Raw genomic sequence first — 19,595 nt, 5'->3', positions numbered from 1 at the left:
TTTCGCAGCAATCTCTCTTAGCCATTACGATTCTTATGCACAGTTCTAAATTTTCCTTCCCTGCAAACAATCCCCACTAATTGGGAGGAGAAGTAAAGATGCGTTCTTGTGATTTGCTATAAATTAATGAGGGCCCGTCTGTCTACTTAAACTCCGATAATCGGCTAAGAGGCACCCTGGATGCAGATGCACAACCCCCTGTGTGTACCCCATCGCTCTTTGTTTTCACCAATGTTTGTAGTGGAAAAGCACAAGCTGTCAGGTCTGCTCTCACTCTACACATGAGAAACACACACAACCATGCACACTCTGGCACACATACAGAAATTGAGAATTTAACAGTCCAGAGTCTCACATAAAAAGCAACCACATGCACACAGACAAACACATACATACTTGAAGCAATCACGCAAACCAACTTAAACACAAATACATATCTATGCACGTGCGCATATTTCCAAAAAAAAAACATGCTTGCACACACCAGAGATGGCGTGTAAAGGGAATAAAATAACTGCTCTGAAATGCATAATGTCATGTTCTGAGTTATACGGAGGGCAACAAGTCATGGCTAATCATAACGGGGGCAGGAAATACAGCTCCTTTGTCCTTTGTTTACTGGCACAGATATGGTAACAAACAAAAAGAAGAGGTCAGAAAATATTTTATATCCCCCAAGCCACAGTAACATCCTGTTTCCCAGCTCTTCACACACAAATACACACACACACAACATCTGAGTCATCTTACACAGGGTTCAATTCATTAAATAGACGCTCTGGTTCACTGGGGATTGGCATTGAGATACTCAGGCATGTAGTTCATTTTCTCCGTCGCTCCTCCAGTCTGATTGAAGTTGACGCCCTTTGATCTTGATTAGCATGTGAAACTAAAACACTCGCTAACACAAGGCTCGGAGTTAGTCGTGGATGACGCCACGCTGATGTCATCCTCATCTGCTAAAGTGAGATTTACCCTGCGGAAGATTACTTTTATCCCAAATGAATTAATGAGGTGATGGAAATATTTTAAAAAAAGAAAAGTGAATGAGAGTAATGACCTCCAGGACTTTGTTTTCCGCTATAATTGGTTTCTTGTTGTTTCTATGCACGTACGCTAGACGATAACCTCCTATCACAGCCCTTGTCTGAACACCCGACAACAGCAAACAGCCAAAAACAAGCATCTCTACATCTGACACCCAGCAGTGAAATGTAGAGAAATTTGTTCACTGATAAACAGCTTTAGCCCCCTGAGGGAAATGGTATGTCATGGTTTGTTTGTGCAGCTCTTCCTTGGCGTTAGCTGGGAGGGAGATTAAAGAAATCAGCACAGACAGAAGCGCATACAGGAGATAAAACTAATTTTGAGGAGCTATGTTCATGTTGGGTTGGAGAGGCAGAAGGGGGACAAGGGGGTCCGCAGACTAGATACGTGGCTGAAAAGGTCAGCTGGGTTCTTACTGAGATAAGAAACAGATGAAAAGAAAAAGGTCAATTCATCAACTCCCTCTTAAATCCTGTCTGCTCCTCCATGTTGAGATTTAGTGGACTGACTGATAAAACCCATTGACTTCATGTGGTGTGGCAAGTGTGGCGTCATCAGCACACATATGCAAAATGTGTGATCTGGATTAGAGATGTCAACAGCTAACCAGTAATCGGTTAACTGCAGAGAATATTGTTGACCGCAGACGCATGTTTGGTAAATTTTGCCATTCTTAAGTTTATTTCAATGCACCTGGGTCTGGTGGGAGCTAGTTAACTGGTGGTGAAGCTCATTCGGCAATTACCACTAGTAACGCCACCCTCTATTCTCCCTCTCTAAAGTCAGCTAACCAGTGGAGACCAAAGGTTGGGCAGTGGCCGCTACACATGTTAGTGAGAAGCCCCCAGGAAGTGCGGCAGGCTTTGAAGGAAATTTTAAATAGTGGCCAAAAGTGGAATTTACATAATCTAGGTCCTTCCCGTGATGCCATGGGGCCAAGAAAGACTTTTTTCCCATAGCCTAATGAAAGAAGTCTATAAATCAGCAGATTTATTTCTGTGAGAATCAAAACTTAAGCCAAATAACTCATTCATTATCAAGATTTAATCCATTCAGTTCAATAACATTTGGAAAGTCTAAAAGAGCCACAAGATTAAATTATTTGATTGCCATTCAATTTAGCAAAGAGATAAACCCAAAGTAAGTCGCACACACTACAGCACAGTGCGTATGCTCTATGGGCCCGTTAATGCGGAGGATCTGGGTAATTTCATACTGCAAAAATAAAGGATTTTTTTTGCTTCATTTGGTACTGAGCAGCTCTCATAGGGATGAATGGGGCCCTGCCTCTATGCTATATCCAGGTTTTCTTAATACAACCATGATTAACGTAACTAGCGGCTGACACTAAGCAAAGCCAACAAAAAATCAATTACAAGGACAGACATTTACAACACAAAATTTGGCCATCGCTAAATGTATGGGGCTTTGAAAAGTGGTGCTAAAACTCATTGAGTTGATGGAGCACTGGACTAAAATGAAAGGCTTCTTGTATTTCATTGGTTGTTTTTCTGTTGTTGTTTTTGCCTAACTTAGGCAGTTAGTTACTCCCTTATGGGTTTGGGCTATCAAAAGGAAAATTAACCAAAGCTGCCATCCCTAATCTTTTAATTTCTTTTTAAAATGTTGCAATGTAACGTGTTATTCACAGAAAATGAGACTGTGAAATCCCAAGTCAGTGTGAGGTTGTGGTTACGCAACACTCTCTGCAGTGTCTTCAACCTGATAAGAATAGCATTAGATGCTGAGAGGGGAGCTATATAGAGTGAGTACATAAATACTGCTCCTTTGTAAACAGCCTGAATGAAAAAAGATCATCTCAGCGTATTTAGATCTCAATTTCAGCTGCTGGGAACCCAGAGACAGACAGCAGTGGAGCTCGCAGACATCCATTTGTGTTGTAATCAAACATGGTTGGCTGACAGATCTGGCTTCTGGTTAGAGGCTGTAGAATGAAGCACAGAAAGAGCACTGGAACTGTTGATGGGGAATGGGGTTGACACAGAAATATGGTTCTTAATATTAGCAAGGCATGAGAAGGATTTGTGTGTAAATGCATCAGTCCATCTGTCTGTCCAGGTATCTAATGATAGCTTCGAAAAAAGTGGACCTTTGTATTCGCCGTGCTGAAAGACCAGATTATATTTCTGGCTAATCTTTCCTCGGTGGACATGAGATCAATCAAGCAGCACGTTTTTCTCTCTCCTCCCCCTCTTTCTTCACTCCTATCAATTTTAATGGTTGAGGGACATCCTTCAAAAAACATAATGGGACAAGAAGATGGATGAGAACATTTGTAGCTAACTGTCTGGAGATAGAGCTGGAGATGTGGTGGGGGTGAGAGCAAGGTTCAGCAGCCTTAATGTACCATCAAAGCCATCACAGGCAGTTTGTATACTCATTGAAGTGAAGTGGGAGGACTGCTGCTTCCAGGAGTATTTTCCTCCAATATATATAGGCCTGCAACTAACTATTGTTTTCCATTATTAGAATAATTGATCTGCTGATGATTTTGTCAATTAGTTGATTGATTGCTTGGTCAGTAAGAGGTTAGTCTGACTCACCGGATGGAGACTGTAGCTATAAGCCTGCCATTGGCCGGCTATTTAGACAAGCATTTTCCCTCCCTTCTGCCATCTGTATGTTACCGTTTTCAAAATCCTCTTTGCCATGGGAAACAGCAAACCTCCAAGCAAACAACCTAGATGCTGAAAATGGTAGGTTTTAACAAAGATTTGGATTGTGTGATCAGGCATGTTTGCTCCGTTCTTTCTGTGAATTGTTGCAAAGATCTACAAGTAAAACAACTTGTGAAAGCACCTTGAAAACGCCTAGACTCTGTCTCACAGGAATCTCATGCCCAAATTTGATCCATTTTCTGCCACAGTCAATGTGAGTTGAATTGCCATACTTTTCAAAACATCTCCAGTCAAACAGTGCCTGAATTTGATCCTTGTTGTACTGGGGGTCTTATCCCAGACTGCAAAGTCACTCAAAGTTGACCATCTTTCTTTTTATATACACAGGTTTATATTTTTAATCATAATATCAATATTTTTTTTATATAGCACCATGAATGCCAAGTTTCATCTCAAAGAACTATACAAAGAATGATTAAATCACTGCTAGGCATAAAACAAAAAGAGGGAGCATGTATAAGACACAGGAATAGGGCCCAGAATGCTTCCCTGAAGAACACCATAATTAATATCAACATTCTATGACACAAAGTCACCTGAGTTTCTTGATTGATCCAACAGGAGTGTTCTGTGATCATTCAGGCTTTGGGAGTGTTTTAATTACATTGTCAGAGAAAAAAAAAAAACTTTTACTTTTGGAGCTTTAGACACACAGGGTTACTCCTCTCTCACTTTACAATGCAATAGACAAATTGCAAATTAATACCCTTGCTTACACAGATGACATAAATGTACAGTCTGGTGCTGGTTTTCTGTATGTGATGATCCATGCAGCTCGGTGAAGCCTGCCAACCCTTTTCACAGAAAGCCTGGCTCCTGTGATAGCTGCTCAACCTTTTATTGAATGCATATCCATTACACACATGGCCGGTGGAGTCGCAGAAGCAGCAGCAAGTCAGCTGTGTCCTCCTTAAACTCTCTCCGGTCCACAGGTTTCACATGTGGCGCTACCACACAGAATAGCATTTCCAACCTGCTGCAGGACCAAAGTCTTGGGAATTGGCATTCACCCTGGGACCAAATGAATTCCAGATTTGCTTCGTTTCATGTCTGTCTGTCTCTCTGTCTGTCCCCTTCTGTCAACCTGGTGACACTGCTCAATATGACATCACTACACTCTATGATAGATTCCACAGTGCCCTCCTGAGCGCTACTGTCACACTCTAAAATTCATAAACACAGCTTTCTGGTAGTTAGAATATTCACTAAGACTGTTTTCCTGTAGACTCATACAGTGTGTGTGTGTGTGTGTGTGTGTGTGCCTCATTCTCATTCATATGCATCAGCAAGTTATCAGGGACTGCTGTGCCTCATTGAGCTGGGAAGCTGCTTTCCATTTATTTCTCAAATGCAGGGGTGAGTTATTCTGCTCTCTAATAAAACTTATAAAACTAGCTATGCTGCTTTCAAAACTTCCAGTAACAGAAAAGAAAGACTAGCTTATTGTAAAATTACAAAACTGATATTGAAATATAGACACTATACTTAATTCATCATCCAACAACATTAAAAGTGGCTGGCTGGTTGTGGTTGCTCAACATCAACGCTAACTGTCAACACTCAGAGGAGCCTTTTGTTTTGATTGCAACCCTATTTGCAATAAAGGCTTTTGTCAAAAGACGATGCAGACCATTAATGCATAAACACGCCTGCACACTGCAGAAATCTCATCCTACCGACATAACTTGGAGCTATGCTGCATTGCTCCTCTCATCAACATCTGCCATCCTGCTAATTAGCCCCAAAAAAGCCACACATCACTGGGTTTCAGCAGTGCACAGACAATGTGTGACACTCACGAGGGTAGCTCACGGACACAATGGGAATTACAAAGCTCTGCCAGATCACAGAGCGAATCAACTACAGTACCTTATTGTCTGAAAAAAATGGCCCAAGCAGCACCCTGGTAAAGAATGGAAGAATGGAAGAGAGTGGATGACTGTGAGCTTGAGAGCTGCTGAACCTCAGGTCAATGGGTTCAATGAGGTTTCATCCTTGTTGACCAAAAATGAGAAAAAAACTTCCTACTTTGCAGAGAGTACAATCATTGGAAGGTTAACTGGAGTGGAATCCAGCAAAGAGCAGGCTAGAGCAAAGGTCAAAACAAATGTAATCAAAGAAGATGAGCGATAAGAGGAATCAAAAAAAGAGAAGAAAAAAAAGAGCGATGCACAAGGGATGATCAGCAGTGGGTATAAAAATAAGAAAGTGGTCATAGGGAGAGTGAGAAAAAGAGCAAGGCTACAGGAAGATTCTCGTGCCCTCTTGTCCAGGCAAGAAAGCTGATACAGTAAATAAAAAATGTCAGCCCTGCGAGATAGCTTCGCAGGCCAGCTGAGAAAGGTGAACACATTTCCATGCAGAACACTCGCAGCCGTGAGAACAGAGAGAAAAGGGGGAATGGAGGGAGAGCCAGCTAGTCATAAATCTCCCACCGCTAGTGGGGTCAGGCAGACGGGGAGAGTGTCAAAATTGTTTCTGGGTGTGAAGGGAAGGGGAGGAAGGTGGCTAACCAACCGCTGTGACTGACTCCTGCTCCTCGAATCAACCTGCTGCAAGGCCGGTCAGTCACGCTGTGACACCAGCAAACCACTTCTATCTCATTTGCATACACACATTTGCCGACTGTATAATCACAGGAGTGGAGCAGCGAGTGTGCATATAGGTCGAGATGTGTATGTGTGTGTGTGTGTGTGTGTGTGTGTGTGTGTGTGTGTGTGTTCTTGAACAGCAGACAGAGAGGATAAAAAGACTGAGCAAGGAGGAGTGAGAATAATAGAAAAAAAAACATGAGGCGAGGGTGAGAGCTGAGCAAGCTGGACAGATGAGACGATATGTAAGAAAGAGGATTAGGATGCCGGCGGTGTGAGTGCAGCTTCCTGCTGTCACAACACACTTCTCCTGACCACAAAGACACGGTGACACACTTCTGTAGCTGCAGGGAGAGCTCTGCTACCTGAAGGAGACACTCCTCCTAGTCTGTCTTCCCTCCCTCTTCGTTTCTGCCAGTTGTGTTGCTGTTTTTATGTATTTGCTGTGCTGTTGCCGAGGCTGTGCTGCTTATTTTGTTGTCTCTGCGGACATGTGAGAGTGTGTGCATGAAATTGTGCATGCAAGACTGTGAGAAGAGAGTTATCTGTGATGTATGTTGTTTTTTCTACTGAAAAAAAATGCATTTCAAGCCTAAAAAGTCTATTTAATAACTTCTTTCCCTTGCTCTTTTCTCCTCCTCTTTATGGATTGGGTTTCACCTGTTTGCTCTTTCACTTAATTTCCCTTTTACCTTTTTCTCCTCTCTAGCATTTCCTCTTACTACTGCATCTTTAACAGCTTACTCTCTATTCCCATCCTAGTCTTTATCTTCCATGCTCTATATCCTTCCCGCCTTCCCTCCCACAGTGGTGATCAGAAAGTAGGTGCTGATGTTGCAGCTCCCGCCTGAACTGGCTCAGTATATCAGTGGGTGGACAGACATGCCAGAGAGCCTCCTGTCAACAGTGAGTGTGCCCTGGAGACTGGCCCACTTGGCGGATACTGATCCCCTCTACTAAACCACGAGAAAAGGAGTCAGTGCTATTTCTTAACAACTGGTGCAGAGAGAGGCGCAAAAGCCAAGATAAAGCACAGAGACAGCACTATTTTTATGGTCCTCCCGAGCAGAGGCGGGCACTCCAGTGGCTTCCTATCATCCTTCATGGTCCCTGGACAGTTCTGTCTGTCTGCTAATATTAAACAGACCATTAGTGGATGCTACCCTCCTTCACTGCTGATCTAGAAGCCTGCAGCACAGCTTTCTCCGATCATTCACGCAGTTCCAAATCTGATGTCCAACACCAGAGTTTGGCAGCATCGCAAGTTACACGCGAGGTAAAAGCTACAGGCAGTGGTTAACCAGAGCTAGTTTACCTCCCCCACTTCCTCTCATCCCGTCTTTTCACGAGGGTAAAGAGACACATTTCACGTCTAATTAATGCACAGGATGGTTGTATAAAATGGCTAATGAGGCTGTGATCACAGTGGCGTGAAGGCAGGCACTACTGGAAGAGGGGGATGAGCACTAGTTCACTTTCAGGAGACACTGAGCTCCACAGTTATTATCCTGTCACAGGAAGACGGCTTATGGAGAGACTGGAGGTGGTGAGGTGGATGTTTGTTTATCCATTCTGCTTACCCACAACCTGAGACAACTGTCCTTTGCCTTTTTTTCTGTTAACTGACTAAATGCCCACAATTAATTGAATGTAAAATTTAAAAAAAGCAAGAGTATTAATTACTCAGAAAAATGCATTATTATTTGTTGCATAAATGTATGTTGCATTTGTGTCTGAGATCAAGAAGTTCAAACAAATCTCCTGGCACAACACTCAACTGTCTCATGGTAACAAAAGTAGCTAAGGAAAACTTTTGATGAAAATATGTTGTATGACACATTCAGATCATCATCCAAGGACTCAGAAATCAGCACAAATATGTCACTCAAACACTCTTCATGCTACTATTTTATTAAAAATACTCATCCCGCAGGATGAATGGGCTGCACACTAGCTGCTCTCCAAGCAGGTGCTCATTACTCGAAACACATCTGGCAAGTAAGAAGCCCCGTTCTCCATAATGCTGCCTCACTTTCAGTTTGTGTATTAATCCTTAAAATATGAGAATTTAAGGAACCTCTCTCCAAAAACAAGCAGGAGCACAAATAATAATACACACACAGCAACACACACAATCAATGCCAGAGACGGCTGTGCCTCTGCTCACCTGTGCAATCTCATACAGCAGCTTGTAGTGTTCCTCTCGCTTCTGTAAAGTGCACAGATTGCAGCCCATTATAGTCGTTGTGGAAACGCCAGGCGTCCAATTCTCCCCAAGCAGTGGCGGTACGGACACAGGGGGTCACCCTCCACACCGGAACGCCGGTTCTCATCAGTCACCCCTTAGGCAAGCATCTCTCTCAGCCATCCCATTCACACAGAAACATCAGAGACAACCCCGGCTCAAAGAGCTCCAGCTGAGTCTTACAGAGGAAGGTTCAGATGTGAACAGTGTGGCAGCAGCTTCGGCAGTGGCACAAGTAGCAGCATCAGCCGGTGTGTCTCCTCTCTCCTCTCCAGCTCTCCTCTTTTTCACAGATTTACGCACACACACATGCACACACTCACACGCCAGAGTTGTGACTCTCACTGGCTGAGACACTCCCCCCTTTTTCCTCCTCGGTGTCAGCGCACATGACTACGCTGGTACCAGCTCATGAATAATGAGAAAAAGCACTGTGATATTCATGAGGGAGGCAGGAGAAGAGGAGGAGACTGATGGAGAGGGAGGAGTGTGTGAGAGCAGGAGCACTGGTTCATTAACACTGAGGCACAGTTATACAATAAGCTCCTTTGTGTAAGCAGCTCCTGTGAGGAGCCTGGGCAGGGTTGACTGTGCCGAGACGAGACGACACACTGTGGGCAGAGGGGGTTCTCCGAGGCTTATGGGTAACCTACCTGCATCTGAGGCTATTCATTGAGTGTTTAAGTGGTTCATGAATGGAAGATGTATTGCTATGTTATGTTTACTTCTGATAAATAAAGAAGGCACTGCTTGAGGGGAGATCAAGCGGTAAATACCATTACAGCATGGCAATAGATTTAGTACTGAAAAAAATTAATTAATCAATTAGCTGATACCCATAAATTTAATAAACAACAGTTCTGATAACCAATTCACTGCTTTAGGCATTTAACAAGCTAAAATGATTGACGTGCTGATTTCCAGCTTCTCAAATGCAAGGATTTGCTGCTTGTTCTGTTTCCCCCTGGCCAAAATTTTGCACAAAACTGCACAAATCTGGCACTTTAAAATAAAATACATATTTTTAATTATCTACTTTGTCTCTTGATTTTTGCAGTGTATTTATCATGTTTCTGTGCAGACGTGTTTGCTCAATAGTGTCTTTGAAACATTGAAATGTTTCAAAAATTTAATTTATTGAGAGACAAGCCTGAGGTCAGTTTCTGAGTGCAACTCCATGTACAAATATTGTGTATTAATGTCCATATGTCCACAGTATGAACATCATGTGCACTGTAAGTTATGAAAACATTAATGAGAAGTTGGTTACTGTTCCTTGTAAATGCTAAAATGTTCTTATAATGGCACAATGCACTCTGTCATCTAGCTATTGCCTCTGTGCTGAAAATAACTTGTTGTTTTGTAGCATGCTGTTTGTTAGGTGCCTCTAACAAGCTAACTGTATGAGTAGCCAGTACATACTCGGTTCCTATTCAGAAAATAAATGGTGGCATCTCCACATGCAGCAGAAGAGGAGTGAGTTGCTTGAACCAGCCAAGTGAAGTGCAGTTACACAAACCTAATCAGCAATAAAATTGTTCCTGATATTATATCACTATTCAAAGAATATATCTATATATTGTGTAATGTGTTTTGAACTGCTTGTCAGCAGTTTAAAGGCCCAGACACAAACCGCAATCAGAGTACTGGTGGTGACAGAAGCCCTCTGCTGCATTGCCTCATATCTCCTGTGTCTCAGCCAGAAAGTTGCACATGAACACATTGCAAAGACTACAGCTGACGGACCAACAGGCGCATACATTCTGCGCCCACAAGAGAGACAATAACTTAGAAACATTAGTTAGCCGGTTAGTACATTAACAACACAGATAAAAAAAGGATATTTACAATAACACAAACCACCCGAAAACACTTCTGCTAAGGAGCTGAGTGGTTGAATAAAAATAATCTTTCCACATATAACAACGTTGTTTCGATTCCGCGCCCTTAGCTCTTTGTTTCTTTTCCTAATGTTACTCAAGTTGCAGTCGATTTGATGTGTCTCTGACAGCCCAACATTGACAGACAACCATCAGCCCTAAGACTTCACTTTTGGCTTTTTTTCTTTTTCTTTTACAATTTTGTTTTTACACTTATTTAGACTAAACAATACATTTACTGATAAAAAGAATCAAAAGCTCAATAAATGATCAAAAAAATCATAAGTTGTAGTCCAATGTACTGTTCCTTATATCTTTACATTTTATACACCGACAATCGACTGAGAAAATAAACTGCAGATAAATCTCCTGATGAAAAGATGAGAAATTCAGCATTTAAAAATCTTTCCTCATTATCACAATATCATGTGCAGAGTTTCAGGAGTACACATTTTTAATCTTTGACGTTGCAGTGCCCAACTATCTTAAGAGTGAAATATAAATTGACACAGACTGGCATAATATAAGTGGAGACACAAATTCATTGCATATTTATAACTCAGTAGGCACTACAGGTGTCATTGATAACACGAGTCCTCACAGCAAATTGGCAATCAACAAAGCAAGAGACTTCAGAGACAATATATCAACCACTGCCTTCCTTCAAACTGAGATAATTGCAAGACAATAGAACTTGGCTATTGTCTCCACCATGGAACCCCTCGTTTGCTGGCAGGAAGCTTCACTAACGAGCAATAATTGTTAACAAATTGGCCTCCAAGCCAACAGTGGAGCTCACTGTGCAGAATACAGCTAAGTCTAGATGAGCGCTCATCAGCTGGCTACTGGGCATCCCACCCTTGGGGACTCCATAATCCGATTTTCTAGGCTTTAATTTTGCTCCACTGCCTGGAGGAAAGCCAAACACACACGCGTTCATCATACAGCACCATTATGGTTAATACCATCCACCACCGTCCTCCCTCTCCGTCTCTGCTACACCCAAACCATCCATGCTACCATCCGCTCGTCATCCAGAAGAAGCCACAAGGAGTGGGTTTTCTGCAGTTGCCAGGCAATATCAAATCCATGAAGTGCTGTTCACTAAAGTGTCAATTTGACATCAAAGGGTCTTGTTGGGAGACGAGGGAGCAGGGATATAATATTGCATTTGATGAACAGGGGTGCCATGTTTGCTTGCAGTACAATGGACTGTGAGGAAAATACGAGTCAAAGGCAGTCCTCTGAAATTGTATATCGAGGACTGAAAGCTATGAAGTGCTTGTGAGCGAGAGGGACTGCCTGTCCAGTTGTCTATAGTCAGCAGGGACAGAACACCATCAAGGGTCGAATACAATGTCCTCGCTGCATAGAAAGACAAATATTACAAGGAGAATGTGCTGACAGTATCCAATATTAGTACACGTGAAGAAGCGTACTCAGGGCTCAGGTCTGGCTGACCATCATTCTGTGATGTTGCTCTTGCTGACCCCTTAAGGTTAAGATGCTCATCGGTCACCCAAATGGTCTTTCTCATCATCAGCGCAGCGAGACTGATACAGTAGCCTCTGCCTGCGGTCAAGCAGCACCTCTGGATGGGACATGCAGAGTGAAGGATACTCTTTGAAGAGTACATTAAGACTGCTAAAAGCTCTCCCGAGGTGCTTTATGGCTGCGAGTTTTACATTGTGACAGGGTGAATTTACCTGAGACTGCATTTCCAACACGACCTGGGGGCAGGATTGGCACATTATAGATACATTTAGTAAATCCATTTACTTGCTGACAAGGTGAGGCTGTACTGGATGTGTGATTTATCTCCCTGCCTGTCCCTGGTAGACTTTTTATGTGGAAGTTATGACCAATGTTAATAAAATAAGAAACCTACGTAATACATTTTATTGTCTAAAGGTTCAGTGCAGAGAATTTAGGGAGATATATTGGCAGAAATGGAATATAATATAATAAGTATGTTTTCTTGAGAGTATGATCACCTAAAAGAAGAAGTGTTGTGTTTTCGTCAGTGGTGTAATGTAAAAATGTAATACTACTTTGTTATATTACTTAAATATTATTTGGGAGTATCAGTACTTGAGTTTTTATATTTCTTAAAACTTTCACTTTTATACATTTCCTAGATACTCAGTGTACTTTTACTCCAATACATTTCCCCCAAGCATATTGGTAACTTGCTACAAAACAGTAAAGGAACAGGGGAATTAAAGAAGGGATGAACAGATGACTGAAGGAATGGGAGAGAAGGAAAAAAAGGAAGAGACAACATGTTCTCATCTCAGCTGATTACATGTAAGCCACTTTACAGCGTTTCAACTTGGCGCTGTCCTGACGCATTTAATTTGCATGCAGCAGGTTCCTTCTAGCTGCGTTCTCAAGTGACACTGCCCACGCACATATTGTGTGGACATGGCAGGTTCCGTCCAGCTGTCCACCAGCATATAACGACACCACAACCGGTTCTCACCTGATGCTGTCCATTGGCATTTCATGCCCATGATAAAGGCAACTTTGGGTACTGCAAACTTACACCACTGTCAAAGCGGCGCTATCTTAAGAGTTCAGAATGAGAATGGGCGTATAATAGGGCTCCTGATAAAAACCTCCTCAACAATAAACACTGAAATATTCTAACTGGGCTAGCTAGTTTAGCTAGTTGCAATCTGCAATCTTCTTCACCAGATACAACTCCGTATCCCTAAATGTTACACTCTGTTCCTTTTAACATTTAGAAACATTCAGAAAATGAAAGTAGCTAATGTGTCTGTATTTCATGAGATGACCACTGATTCTGTCTCCTTCTCATGTCCTTTCAACTTCCTCACCGTCCTTTCCTACTGTCCAGTGGTCGTTTATCATCCGGTCTGCCCTTTGCCTGCTCGGGTAGAAACAGGCCCTCAATCGTGTTCATTCTCTCAGTTAATGGGCCTCACATCGCTGGGCATGGAGAAGCGATTTGTCCTCACTGTGATGGGTGTATTTTGAGCTTTCTTCAATTGCATTTCTGACAAACTGATATTTGAGCTCACCTCAAACCTGGCGCTATAACCTTCAGCCAAGTGTGTAATGCAGGTATATGAGCGAGCAGTAAAGCCCTCACACCCTCACATGTGCCTGCCTAATGCTCACACAGCCACTGTGCCTTTTTCCTCTGTCTGTCTTGCCACACATATGCACAGCACACTCATACAAAATGAGCAAGAAAAACACAACTGATCAGGGCGCTGCCAGTGCGGAATATGAAATCACGATCAGTGCCCACAAACTGTATTTGTATTGATTTCTTGTCTTGGGATAAATACCGCCGTCCGTCACTCAGCAGAGCACAGAAGTTGGATCAATTCAATATTCCACTGCATCCTTTTCAACACCCTGACACGCATGCTATCTGAATGACTTTTAAAGTAGGTAAAACATGGAGAGTATTTTTCATTTCCAGTCTCTGACAGCAACTTTTAAAGACGAATGTGGCTGCCAATCATTGCTATTGTCAGGGAAGCTCCTGGCAGCAGCTTAGGTGGAAGAAGACACTCGTCATCTGAAAAGCTGATTTTTCTCGTATCGCAAATATGAGATGGCCTTCTTAAATCTAAAAGACACAAATCTTAGGTTTTGGGATAGAAAAGTGGGGGATCACTGGAGGAGATGTCTGTATCCCAGCACTTGTGTAAGCTTATGGTAACCTTGACAACAAACATGAAGCATCTTAACATAGCTGGAGATTTAATAAGAAGCTGTTACTGCTATGATTACTTGTCTATGGCAATGTCTGTCAGGAATATCAAGTGTCCCCACAGTGTTTAATACATAAACAGGTTTATTAGGCCAGCTCTGACACACCAGGTGGGTGGAAATCTCTGCGGTGCGAGCAGTGAAGATTGAAATCCTGTTCACGTGAAAGGAGAGCCGTGGGGATAGCAGAGTGGTTTGTGATGTGACGCGTGGCTCAGATTTGATCGCCCACTGCCGCTGCAAAGCTGTCGCTCCTCCTGGGTATCCATGTGACCTGATTTGGGAGTAATTAAATGAGGCCCTTTTGTGAATGAATCATCGGCATAGTCCACTTCTGCGATGACAGCTTTGATGGGAAATAGTCCTACGTGTACAAACAAACGCACAGGTGGGTGCTTCAGAGCCGGTCCAGACCGTGGGAAGCCAACCAAAACATCTTCCTCAATGACAATAAATTATTTAAAAGGCTTGAATCTTTAATTCATGTGGGAACATGACCATGGATAAAAATAGCATGCTGTCGGCTGCCTCTCAGTGATAACACATGCAATGTTGCTGTTCAAGCAATTAACATAATGGCCAACTAATTCAAAGCCTGAAAAGCAATTTAAACTCATATTTCTGCCCACACACTACATCTGCAGTTTTACTTTCAAACATGCAAATTACACTGATTAATTATAAATTGGGTTATTTGACCCTGTGATTAACATGTTTGGATAATAATAAGACTGTATTTATGTACCTACCGCACTAATAAGCTGTAAAGAGATACTGTATCTGTTACCACAACATTTTTTAGGAGCAAAGCTCAAACTCCCCATACTGCTTCTTAGAAATGAATAGTGGCACGTAACGGTAAATTCTAACAATGCTTAGCTTGCCTGACATTGCTATGAAATTCCTTTTGCTGCTAATGAGCCTCTTCACTGACACATCACACCACCAGAGTTTTCCCAACACTTTAACAAAAAGTACATGACACACTGCACACACACACCACGCTATGGAGACATCCTACATAAAATCTGGTTAACCTGGGAGCCCCATCTGCATGAAGATCAAACAAAATGCACATCACACAACAACCTTGTAGCTTTTAACTATCTGATTGTGAAACTGCTGTGGAGGTGACACATGCAAAGGTTTCAGTTTAGTCAGGAGAAAAGCAAAAGAGTCAAAAGAAAATTGTCCATCTGCGGGATCAGAGTGTTGCAGCTATGGATGCTGCATATACCAACAGTATCAGAGCAGAGATTGTGTATGAATCTGGGTGAAATATGCATGATCTGAATAAGGTCGAGCATCATACAACACTATGTATACCTTGACATAACAGAAATGGATCAACAGTATGAGATCTTTCATTACAGTTTATATTTTAACTATTTATTTAATATTACTGACGGTGCTAGGACATTCCAGACAATGCTATAAATCAAAATGCCAGAATGTTTAAAGGCAATATCAGAATAACCAGATCTTCACATCAATGTGATTACTATCTTGGAACCCATCGGTTATTGATCTGACGATGATTTAGCCTCTGGGGGCAACGGCCAATATTGCAGAGGTTGTGGTGTAGCCACTGGATATCCAGATAAATTGTATCCAAGTCCCAAGACTTCATCTTCCATGCACTGGTTATTGTTTACAGTCTGATTGGCACCTTGAGACGCTAAATATACAGACTCATGACGCCTTATAAAGAGATATCTGCATATGAAGGCAAATACATTTTTAAAAAGCCATTATCACAATTATCACCATTATTGGACAACAGCCGATGGGTGCAGAGAATGCATTTTGGGCGATGAGTTCTGTCTGTTTTGCTCTCCACACAGACTGATTACTTGCATGCAACCAAAGAGTGCGTAAATGTGATTGATCATTATTGCTCAGACTAAAAACAAATTACAACCAGGATTCATCCAATATCAAAATCTTGTCCTGTCACCTACAGATTCTGCACTTATGTGAAAATATCTGGAGAACAATGTGGTAAAGTGCCATGATTTTTTTCCAGGAATTATTTCACAACCTCTCATACCTTAAAGACAGAATGGGTCAGTCTCCACTGACTTTCAAATCTACTTTTGTGGCTGGCCCCACAAAGACATATATTACTGTTCTAACGGTCAAAGTTATGCCATAAAACAATTTGGTTAGGTTTAGGAAAAACATCATGGTTTGGTATTAAATGAGTACTTTTGTCACTAAGGGAAGCTACATATGATACCTCATATGTATGGCATGCTGCACATACTAGTGAACTATGCTAAGCTGTTATTAAAAGAAGTCTCTACTCTTGTAATGATTACTACACCTATCAGAGCATGCCACCTCACAATAAACATAAGAATGGGTCAAACCTAACCTGCCTGCTCAGCTGACCTAAGAGGTCCCATTTTATTGGTGAGAGAGGCCTAATTTTGTAAGATTATGCAGAAACAGACATTCTGATCTGTGTGATTTATGATCGATGGTTTCTTGAAAGTATCGCACTTCCATAATATTGGGTGGTTCAAAACAAACTGGTTTAAAAAGCATTTTTTGAGACCCTACTGTTCAGGTCAGGCTCCAAAAGCACACCCATAGTACAGAATCATCAAGAGAAAAGGAATCCGCAGACTGAACAGATGCTCCCAAAAAATATGATTTACCAGGTGCAATATCAACATCTTCATCAGGTAATACTCAATGTGGGGTGCAAACAAAAACAAACATATTGTCCTAAAGACTTCTCATGATTCAATTCAGGTGTATAATCTAGGTTGAGTCAATAATTACATCAATAAGTACAGATCGGGGCGCCCAGTAGCTCACCTGGTAGAGTATGTGCAAAGGCTATGTCCTTGCCGCAGCGGCCACAGGTTCAATTCCAACCTCGGGCCTTTCATGCATGCCATACCCTCTCTCTATCCCGTTTCACACAATGACTGTCCTGTCAAAATAAAGGATAACCCCCCGCTCCCACTTCTTACTAAAAAATGTGTGGTAGACATGAACAAACAATGGTACACACGTGTTTTCTCCATTTTGCCTACATATCTGATATCATGTAGGGATGCACATATACAGCCTTGGAGCACCACAATGCAACAATTACATGTTTTCATTAGACCCTCCCTGCCTAGCAAATGCCCTTTGAGTATTACCTGCCCCTTTAATTAAATTTTCCAGTAGATGCATATCAATATCTCAATATAAAACTACACAAGGCATCATAAAAGATTTTATCTGTATCGCCCAACCCTTTATTGGAAAATCATTTTTATCACAGTTTAGCGGCACACTATTCTCTGCGGCCATACTTCGAATTTTCCAAGCATGTAAGAAATGTCTGTCAAGTGTGAATTGGGTGTGTTTTCGGCCAATGAGCAATAAAAACAACATTGGTTTAAACATGCGAGAGTTGTGACCTTTTCATAGAGGAAACATTTTGATGCGTTAAGCTGCAGGAGAAGACTAGAACAAGGAGAGCGGCAAGTGAAAGACAAGACGTTCCCACTACTTTCTCAGCTGGGTGCTTCTGTCTGCTTTCATATTTACTCAACCCCAGGCTGAAGAGTGTGTGGCCTACACTAACTGCTACCATGAAAACACTCACAACCATGTGACACTGTGACCCCGACACCACCCGTGTGGCAGGAGACCCTCAGGACATCCTGCACTATGGCTGCACCAGCCACCCTGCAGTTCTGAGGAAACAAAGGCGAAAATATTAGCTCTCTCATATTTAGCCTCAATAGTTGTTAAATTTCCACCTGCCACTCTGTGATGAATAGTAATCATTTGGGATGCATAAAGCACTCGAGTATAGCTGTGAAGCATGCACTGTATATCTGTTAATCTAACAGAGACACATTAGAGGTCCATAGGTCAGCCTGCTCCTGTTGCCTGAGGTGTTTAATGATATTTGGGGCCAGATACAATCGCTGTGTGTGCTGTGCTCCACCCTTTTTATTATATTATGTGACATACAGTAACAAGGCCAGAGAGATCCCCCATGGTGTAAACCTCCACTGGGCACTGAAGGGATTACAAAGCCACCTGATTATGGGATGGCACTGAATAAGAAAAGAAAAAAGGTTACTACAATATACTACAATAAATACTATGATGAAGGGCATAAAGTGATAAATTCAGAGTTCCTTGGTGTTTCATATACGCCTGCCAAGATAGGGAATCTAATCTTGTTTTTCCATGTTCAAATGGAACAGACAGTGGAGCAAGCATCTTACTTTGTCTTAGTGTTCAGAAAAAAATCCAATCAACTCAACTTGCATATTTAATGGCTTATCTGTACATGCAAATTCCAATAACTCATTAACACAGAAATTAGAAGTAGCCTTGGGCAATATGATGCTATTATGGTATAGTGGAATAATTAAAATTCTGAGCTCATCATTTTCAATACCATCAAAAATACAGACACTCCTTATTCTATTCTCATACAGAGATGCTGTATAGAGGCAATGTTTTGCAATGCACAGCAGGCACCACCAGAGGTCAGTCTCTTCTAGCAGAACAGGCAGCTAAGATAAAAAAGAATGTGAGTGGTGGGGATAACACTACAGGACACCAAATTCCTTTTCCTTGAATGGTGAAGGCTCGACGTGCTTTACTCCTCTGATTAGCTTGTACTTGTTGTCTTTGTTGGTTAGATTGGTTAAATTTCAGCAGATTATGAGATAATGAGCCCAGGGCACAGACAGGCAAAGACCCAACCACCTCTCCTATATAGGCGCAAGAAGGGTTGCAACAGTATGAGATACTGGCAATGCGATAACCGTCTCAGAAAATATTGCAGTTTTACGTTATCAATGTGTTACAGAATTATTATTATTATCAGTCAGAAAAACCCTTAAAGGAATGAAAACAGAAGGGTTAGTTTTGGTTGAAAAAATGCTTTATCATAATTAATGCAACTTAAGACCTTTCTTTTTTATGGAGGAATGTTTAATTAAGTGTGTTTTACGATGAGTTAAGGCAATTAAGCTGGTCTTATTTCAGTAGCAGAAAAACTTAAATGTAGAAGGTGTATCGTGGTATTTTTTTGTTTGAAAATTAAAGTAGACGTTTCCCTACTTGACTTTTTGTGGGAGAACTAGACTTAAAAAAAATGAAGAGAACTTGTGGAGTGTGGTGAACTCACAGTCATATGTTTGTGGTATTTTTTTGCACATATATTGTCATACATTATATACTGGATGAAATGTCAGTTCGGGGTTTCACGTTTGGAGATGAAAAAACAGATGGCCCACAAGCATAATTAAAACTTTAAATATTTCATTTTCATGTTTTAATCTTTAAAACATGTATGGTTAGGAGCAAATAAAGAGGGTTAATCAATTTGTGTACTGTCACAGAAGCTCAAGGTGGC

At 41.7% G+C, this 19,595-nt stretch overlaps 1 protein-coding gene across 2 annotated transcripts in view; it reads right to left on the bottom strand.

The window, feature by feature from the left end:
* Positions 1 to 19,595, bottom strand: part of LOC121950257 (PDZ domain-containing RING finger protein 4-like) — a 200,498-nt gene that overhangs the window by 100,248 nt on the left and 80,655 nt on the right. Inside the window, exon 1 of one of the 2 annotated variants that reach the window (XM_042496202.1) lies at positions 8,505 to 8,573. The exons of the other annotated variant lie outside the window; for it this stretch is intronic. Within the exon in view, the coding sequence (XP_042352136.1) occupies positions 8,505 to 8,573 (69 nt within the window). Of the gene's footprint in view, positions 1 to 8,504; positions 8,574 to 19,595 lie in introns of those variants that run through there. 2 annotated transcript variants of the gene reach the window in all.

The sequence above is a fragment of the Plectropomus leopardus genome, chromosome 11 (assembly GCF_008729295.1).
Source record: "Plectropomus leopardus isolate mb chromosome 11, YSFRI_Pleo_2.0, whole genome shotgun sequence".
Lineage (NCBI taxonomy): Eukaryota > Metazoa > Chordata > Actinopteri > Perciformes > Serranidae > Plectropomus > Plectropomus leopardus.
Note: the sequence above shows the minus strand (reverse complement) of the source record. Positions and strands in the feature narration are given on the sequence as shown.